Below are 8,224 nucleotides of genomic sequence, written 5' to 3'. Positions count from 1 at the left end.
GTAGGGGTGGCAGCGTGCCTTCGCAATCCTTGAATCCATCGGGTTTCAACTTTCAAGAGACACCCAAGTAATAGAGGAAAGGTAGGACATCCAGCAACGCCATGTCCCTTGATCTGGAGAGCCAGTACTCCTCCAGAGGCACCTCATTGGTGTCGTGGCAGCGGGATGATGCGGTGGCCAGGCCATCCCCTAAGCCGCATGCTGCGATGTGGTGGTGGCCCTGTAGTAGATGCCGCCGTGGCCGTCGCAAGCGATCTGGTCTGCGCGCTGCTTGGCGGCGTTGGCCGTGGCGCTACCTTCGGGGATGCATAATCGGCTGGACGCTGGGTGCCGAAAGGTCAGAGGGAATTGGACCTTCTGATCCGGCAAGTTTCGTGATCTGAATCGGTAACGGCGATGCATGACGGCGCTCATGTCCTCCACGCCGGTGTAATCTGCTGCCACGAGCAAGGATGACGAAATTAGTGACGGCATGTGGTGATTTTGTCTCATGCAGATCGGTCATCGCTGCCACTTGGGAGGATGGTGCGTCCCAACTCAGGATTTTGGCGGTGCATGGCCTTCCTCACTCGTCAAAGTCTACGTCCCTTGTGTTATCGGGGTCGTGAAAAGTGGAGGAGATAGCATATGATGGCTCTGATTTGTGGTGCTTTTTGGAGTACCAGATCACGAGCTCCATGGAGAAAACCCTAGGTTTGTCAATACCCGGCAATGATGGTGTTTTTTTTTCCGTTGTTACCTTGTTGAAGGCATTGGTTGAAATTTGCTCGGACTTGATCTTCCAAGTAGAAACTCATGATTTGGCCTTCGAAGGTTGGATCTAGGCGTTGCTTTTGGAAAACCTTTGTCGTACTCATTGTGTTGTCAAAATACAAATGGTGTTGAGGGTCATTGTTGTATATCATCGATCGCTGCTGTTTTGATCTCTTCAGGCTTTTTATCTTTTTCTCTCTTCGCCTTGGCATAGCTTCGGTCTTTTATGACTTAGCTCTTTGCTAGCATGTGTGTTAGTGTTGGCTGCAGTGTGTATCCTACCTATGCAGAGATCAGATGTGTGCTGATTATGATTTGAGCCCCCGATGCTATATTATGTGTCAATAAAATATGCCCTTTATCCAAAAAATATATCCCTTGCATACTTACAGTCATCATGTGTGCAAGTTAAAACATGTGGATGCATCAACCATTTTGTTGGTTAGGAAGATGGCTTGTTTACAAACTGGGCTATCTGTGCAAGTCCCAACAAATTTATCTTAAATATTGGGGCTTGTGTGTTAGGAGGATTGGAACTTATATTACTCAAAGGTCAAGGGAAATAAGCAAGAAACGCCATATACAATGGTTTCTTTGCAAATTGTGGGTGCTGTTTAGGTAAAGAGGCTATGGATGATATGGATAAAAGGGGAGCTCGCTTTGGCTGCAAGAGTGTATCCACTAGTTGCCTAATTTGCTTTAGTAAATTGAGCAATTGGTATTATTATAAGAACAAGACCAAGACTAGAGGCTGTGCGCGCGGGGTCCAAGTCCTAGTAATCAACGAATGTTTAGCAGGGAAGCAAAGTACATCGCGACGCTCCTCGACAGCACTGCAAAAACTTGGAGTAGATGGGAACATGATGGCTCAACAGCAATGCCCACTATAACTTGTTTTAGTGGAACGCGAAATTGGCTGCAAATGGACAAAGCCTTGGAAGTGATCACGCAGATAAGAAGAGAGGAATTGGTGATGGGATCACCGTGCGCTGGGAACGGGGCGCTGAGGAAAGCTCATGTATTGATAATCAGTTTGCTCTCTGCAAATTAAAATCAGATCAACACCGAATCTCAATCCACACTACGAAACAAACATCATACCTATACAATTGTACTATACATACAAAAGGTCACCTGCACAACGCAGAAGCTAGATGTCGAAGTTGCAACTAATTAGAGAAAAAAGAAAGGCAAGCAAATAAATAGAGAGTGGGGCAGGTGTGGTGATGATCTCGTTCTCGTCAATGCGTTGAGTGTCCCAAAAGCAGATGCACTGGCTCCTGCTTATCACAACCACCCCCTCTCCTGCCCACCGCTACTGAGAGAGAGAGAGAGAGAGAGAGAGAGAGAGAGAGAGAGAGAGAGAGAGAGAGAGAGAGAGAGAGAGACGGCTATGGCGAGGCACTTCCTGCTCAACACCGGAGCCAGGATGCCCTCGGTGGGGCTCGGCACCTGGCAGGCCGAACCTGGCATTCTCGGGGACGCCGTCTATGCCGCCGTCAAGGTCTGCACATGCCTCCTCCTGTTTTTTTTTCTCACCACTCTCTTCACCAATCACCATCTTTTATTTTTGGCAACAAGCTTCAATACTGTGTTTGTTTCCTTGTTTTTATCTTCGACAAGATCGCCAATAGTATTTCATTTCTCAATTGCTTCTGGGTCGTGCAGGCCGGTTACCGGCACATCGATTGCGCCAGAGAATACCACAATGAGAAGGAGGTAAAACCACTGTCAACTACTACTAGCTATCTGTAAAGGTTTATTTTGTTCAGTCCACTTAAAAAACAGCTTTTGGTCAGTCCTGTATGATTTCTCAATGTGTGTATGATCTGCTACCCTTGCAAAAGCAACTAGAAAAGCAAGACAGCAACATAACGTCACACTGGGAATTTCTTCTGTCCATCTCTTTCCATCATTTAACTATGCGATATGGGCTTATAATGAACCTGCCAAGGATTCAGATAAAGGGTTAATTCAGGACTATTTGAAATATCAGTGGCCTGATTGCAATGACATCCATAGCTGACAAGCAGCACTTACTCCCTTCATAAATTAAGACATGTGCTGCCTGTTGTATCGTCTTGATTCATGTTACGTAATAATTGGAGCAGTGGAAGGCTGATACCAATTATTTGCATTATCCAGATCGGTTTGGCGCTGAAAAAGCTATTTGAAGACGGGGTAGTGAAGCGTAAAGATCTGTTTATCACCTCTAAGCTATGGTAACCGAAATCTCTGGTGGTATCTTAGTAGTTCTGTCTATCGAGGCAGATCAAGTCGAGTATACAGATGCCTATTTGCTGTTTTTAATCGTTCTCATCTAACTTCTTTGGATGCCTTATGTTTTCAGGAATGACTGTCACGCTCCTGAAGATGTGCCAGAAGCACTAAATGAAAGCCTGAATGATTTACAGCTTGATTACTTGGATCTTTATCTTGTGAGCACCTCATATTTACGATTATATTTCAGTACCTGAGTTCCTCTATTCTGGCCTCTATATCATCAATATCTCGTTTTTATGCGTACTGATAGCACTACTTTTGTATGTTATCATTTAGAGAAAAGGATGTTTTTGGTCCCACGAGTTCACGAAAAGTATACATTTGGTTCCTCGGAATTTTTTAGAAGACATTGGGTCGTTCAAGTCTCAAAACCAGACATAATTCGTCCAAAACTAGAAACGAAGCGATACTAGTCTGATATGTCGATGTTTTTGACTGAAACATCAGGTTGACTGCCACCTGCTGGTTGCGCTCAGCCTCGGCTCCCATGTCGTGCACGCGCTCGTGGCCTCGTGCCCCCGAGACAACACATGACTCATGCTCGGCAAGAAGCTCGACGCACTCAGTCGCCACCGCATCACCGACATTGCCGCGTGCCAAGGTTGGCACTGTTGACAGCATGAATTCAATAGGCACTGCATTGGATCAGGTGTGGAAGCTTCGAATCGATGAGGCCCGCTGCGCGCTTGAGCCCGAGAGCGTCGTGGCCATTGTTGACAGCGTCGACCAGATCGATGAAGCCATTGAGATGTCGTGGTGCGAGGGGATGATGCCGTCTGTAGGGGAAGAGTAGCGCCAAGCAGCAGCGATGGCATGGGGACGAGATTGTTGGTGCAGGAGCAAGCCGCGGTGAGACTGACTGGGTAATGAGGGGACCCGCACAGCGGTGCCATCCAGGAGGAGGGAGGTCACGCGGTGGTGGTGGATGTGTTCGGTAGGGGAGAAGAGAGGTAATGAGGAAAAAAAAGGCCCATCCGACGTGGCATGTGAGGAAAGAGAAAACCGGTGACACGTGGGTGGTTTTCCACATAAACCAGGATTAGGACGGAATAAAGCTACTTTCGAAACTTGAAGGACGAAATATCGCCTAAAAAATTTTGAGGGGCCAAATATATACTTTTGGTGAACTTAAGGGACTAAAAACATACATTTCTCTATCATTTAATTAGAAAGTTTCCTCACCAGGAATTGAATACTTGTCTGGTCTATATTATTCATAAATGTTAAATCATAATTGATGACAAAATTATGTATCCATGCTAGCCAATCGTGTGTTGTTGCCATGGTCTATAATGTGCAAACTGGGCATATGGTTTTGTGTCATTTTCTAACACATGTGCCATATTCCTTGAATTCTGTCTATTCAGTTAACCATATTACATACATATACGTTTTGCCATCATATTTGGTATGGATTAACATGGTCTTATTGATTTCCGGTGTCAAATTGTCAATTGTTTCCAGATAACATCTGTTGTTCACCTTTGGCATCTTGAATACATTGAGAAAAGATTATGTTTGTCCAGTGAGTTTTATCTCTTTTTTTGTTTGACAGTTTCTTCTGGTACCTTCAGCTTAGCATTACATGATTACGTGTTCAAACTGTTAAGTATGGCGTGTACAAATGATATGGTTAAAATCTCTGATTCTCCATGTATTTTGTAGATCCACTGCCCATTTAGTGTCAAGAAGGGAACAAACCACAGCCCTGAAAACTATGTTACACCTGACATCCCTGCTACTTGGGGGGCAATGGAAAAGTTACATGATGCTGGCAAAGCTCTCGCGATTGGTGTGAGTAACTTTTCATCAAAGAAGTTGGGTGACTTGCTTGATGTAGCTCGCGTACCTCCTGCTGTTAATCAGGTGGAATGTCATCCTTGTTGGCAGCAAACTAAGCTCCACAACTTTTGTCAGTCAACTGGCGTTCATCTTAGTGTAAGTCTGATTATCTTTTGTGTTATTTACGACTAAATAAGCTGGATTGCTTTTGCGGTACACTATTTTGTTGTTGTTCTTTCCTCACCTGTATGTTTTTTGCAGGCTTACTCACCACTAGGTTCACCTGGTACTTCTTGGATGAATGGTAATGTCCTTGAAGAGCCAGTAATCATCTCAATAGCTGAGAAACTCCGCAAGACACCTGGACAAGTCGCTCTGCTCTGGAACATTCAGATGGGCCACGGTGTACTACCAAAGAGTACAAATCCAGAAAGGATAAAGCAAAACCTTGATGTTTATGATTGGACATTTCCAGCTGACATGCTTGCAAAGTTCTCAGAGATTAAGCAGGTACATATCATATATGCACCGAGTAACCTTAGCAATACTTTAATGAGGATAAAGCAATGATATTTATTGGTGATAACTAAAGATCTTTATAGGATGACAAATGAACAAATCTCTTGGATCTTTATAGGGTTAAGTAGCATTTTTTCATTTTTGTGCTTCTTGGAGCTTGAAACACCAGTGTATCATGACAGGATTCAAATAAGGGCACAACTGTTTTATTCACTCTTAAAATGGCAGTATTAGTTACCTTGGGTAGAACTGAATTCTCACTATTGATATACGATGTTCATTTTTCTAGCTGCATAGGGCACAACCATATTGTTCAATACTCCCTCCGTATTGTTCCCTCACATATTAGCTTTTACTGATGCCAAACTTTATAAAGCTTGACCAAGTCTGTAGAAAATAATATGAACACTTACAATAACAAATCTATATGATGTGAAAATATATTCAACGAGGAATCCAATGATATTAAATTGGTGGTGTACAAGTTAATATAGTTTTCCAGAAACTTGCTGAAAGTTCATAAAACCTGACTCTAGGCAAACCTAATATGCAGAGTAAATAAACACAGAGGGAGTGTAAATAGCTCCAGTTTGGCATGGATCCACCTGGGATAAGCACAAGTCATCTCGATCAGCCCCTGTTATCAATTGTTTTTCTAGAAATATATTAATAGCAGTAGGAGCGTCGATCATAATACCGTGGCGTGCAATTGCAATGTTTTACGATGTGGGTGAGTTCCTGCGTCGCAGAAACTTCTAGAACGTCATTCGACCATTCATTTATTCATTGTTAATTTTCATCCACTTTTTTCCCTTTTAACACCTTTTCACTAGGAAAAGTGAGCGCATCTGACATTTTTTATCTTGTTGTCTTCAGGCTAGGCTTCTGAGAGGCAACATGATGATTAATCCACAGAGCGTTTACAAGACCTACGAGGAGCTCTGGGACGGTGAAATTTAGGTTTCATCCTCCTAAACGAAAAAAAAGTAATAGATGTCTGTAAAGGTTTTCCAGCCATGGCTGCCAAATTCAGTTATACAGATTGTGAAAACACGAATCTCTGAAAATTCCATGTGATGTAACTGTGATTATCACCGTCTCTTGAGCAGCCACAAGACAGATCATGTATGCAATGGAGATACGAGAGAGCATTTGCAGATTAATAATTAATGAAACCGGGGAACGAAACTTTTGTAAGATGATCTCAGGGATCTCTAAAATGACGAGATTACATGATGCTTCCGTTCATAATGAGCAAGTTGTGAGTGCAGAGCACATGCCTTGCCCTTGTACGTGTATATGTGTTCCACTCTACAAGAGTTCCGGAGAAGCAGAGTACAGGCTTAAAATTATTCTTCCTGTCAGGAACTAGCAAGAAGTATTTCAGAAATTGCCCTGCGCAACGTGCAAATTTTGGTCGTGGCTCTGTAGGATTAGTGTGCTCATGATTTTCCATTTTGTTGGGAATACAATGCATGGTGATGAGAGGAGGATTTATGAGCTGATCCTCGTAGTATTACCAGTTTGTTCATCATAATTACTAGCCGGAAACAACCCCATGTCGCCTGGCCCACGGCCGATGGCATCCTCCGCCTCTATTGGGCAGCAGATTCAGAACGTGTGTCAGCGCGTTGGGGCCACCGGACTCCGGCGACCGAACGTGCCATCCACTTGTGAAGTGTGCAGGAAAGGTGATGGGTTGATGGCTGAAACGCAGTAAAACAGGGATGCTCAGGGAATTTTCCTAGGGTTTTGGCCACCAACCAACAGAGGTGCGAGCTTGAGGTAGCCGGAACAGGGCGGCTAGTGTTTAACACTTTAGAAAATGAGATGCCCAAGTCTCCACAAATCACAGGCTTTATTGCAATTACTCCCTCCATTCCTGTATAATCCAATGGAAAAGCAAAACAGAAAGAATGGGAGCAGCTGAGTGTCGGAAAAGGAACAGCGACGTCGAGCGCCCTGTAGCCGTCCGATCGAAGATCCATGTCGACAAACAGGCTGGAAACGATTCAGATGCATACATGATCAGGTGATATGTGACTTATACATAACTATCAGGACACCAGCGGGCCTCGCATCTTATACATAACTACAGGTGATATGTGACTTTGAAACAAGCCATCGACCAACACGAATGTAAATATGAATGATTAACTACTCATAGATATTCTTAACAAAAAGAAAACATGCTCACAGATACTGCACACAAATGAAAACACAGACAATACTCCTAGCTTGCCTTGGATTGTTGCGTGTGATTGACCTCTGAAGCTCGATCAGATCCTCTTCACGACGGGTCGATGTGGATTCTCAGCGAGCTCGGCCCTCAGGTATGCCAATTCAGAGTCATTGTAGTAACCCTGGAGCACTACTTCGTTGAGGCTGGCGAGAGATGGTAGACCCAAAACAGAACTACTGTCGATGTATGTACCGAAACCAAACTTGAGCACCTCAAGCTTCGGGGCTGCTCCTTGTTCAAACTTGACGGACTTGAGCCATTCTTCGCGTCCCAAGCTCAGCTCCAGCACGACCAGGCTTGAGAACGTCCCCTGCTCGAAACTGAGACGGACCTCTTCACCCTCGAGTGACTTCTTCAACAGATGCAGGAACGCCAGATTGGGTAGATTCCCAAGGACTTGCATGGCTGTATCGTGCTCTGTTATCCTGGAGCTCCGCAGCTTCAGCTTCACCAGATTCTTGAGGCCCTGGACCCATTCCGGCAATTCCACGAGGTTGCCGTACAGCTTGAGGCTCTGCAGTGTCTCTGGAAACGAGAACTTTCCCTCCAAGCACCCACATAAACCAGGCTTCCCCTCTGACCTACATTTCCGGTCAGAGTTTTAAATTTTATTATTCTGCTCTGAGACTAGTCATAGATTGCCAT

General features: G+C 44.4%; 1 protein-coding gene across 1 annotated transcript; it reads left to right on the top strand.

Moving 5' to 3' along the window:
* Window positions 1-2,021: 2,021 nt before the first annotated feature.
* LOC119316253 (aldo-keto reductase family 4 member C10-like) lies at window positions 2,022-6,449 on the top strand. Its single transcript, XM_037590565.1, has 7 exons — window positions 2,022-2,257; window positions 2,422-2,472; window positions 2,899-2,975; window positions 3,104-3,191; window positions 4,702-4,974; window positions 5,080-5,328; window positions 6,214-6,449. Exons 1-7 carry the CDS (start codon window positions 2,147-2,149, stop codon window positions 6,295-6,297), a joined length of 933 nt encoding a protein of 310 aa, XP_037446462.1. The 5' UTR covers window positions 2,022-2,146; the 3' UTR covers window positions 6,298-6,449.
* The last annotated feature ends 1,775 nt before the right edge of the window (window positions 6,450-8,224 follow it).

This window comes from Triticum dicoccoides, chromosome 1B (genome assembly GCF_002162155.2).
Source record: "Triticum dicoccoides isolate Atlit2015 ecotype Zavitan chromosome 1B, WEW_v2.0, whole genome shotgun sequence".
Lineage (NCBI taxonomy): Eukaryota > Viridiplantae > Streptophyta > Magnoliopsida > Poales > Poaceae > Triticum > Triticum dicoccoides.
Note: the sequence above shows the minus strand (reverse complement) of the source record. Positions and strands in the feature narration are given on the sequence as shown.

Bases quoted from the DNA above. Each gene is read 5' to 3' on its own strand.
- LOC119316253 (XM_037590565.1), top strand. From the start codon at position 2,147: ATGGCGAGGCACTTCCTGCTCAACACCGGAGCCAGGATGCCCTCGGTG. The intron at 2,258-2,421 runs GTCTGCACATGC...TGGGTCGTGCAG, and splicing joins CCGTCTATGCCGCCGTCAAG to GCCGGTTACCGGCACATCGA. The intron at 2,473-2,898 runs GTAAAACCACTG...TGCATTATCCAG, and splicing joins AATACCACAATGAGAAGGAG to ATCGGTTTGGCGCTGAAAAA.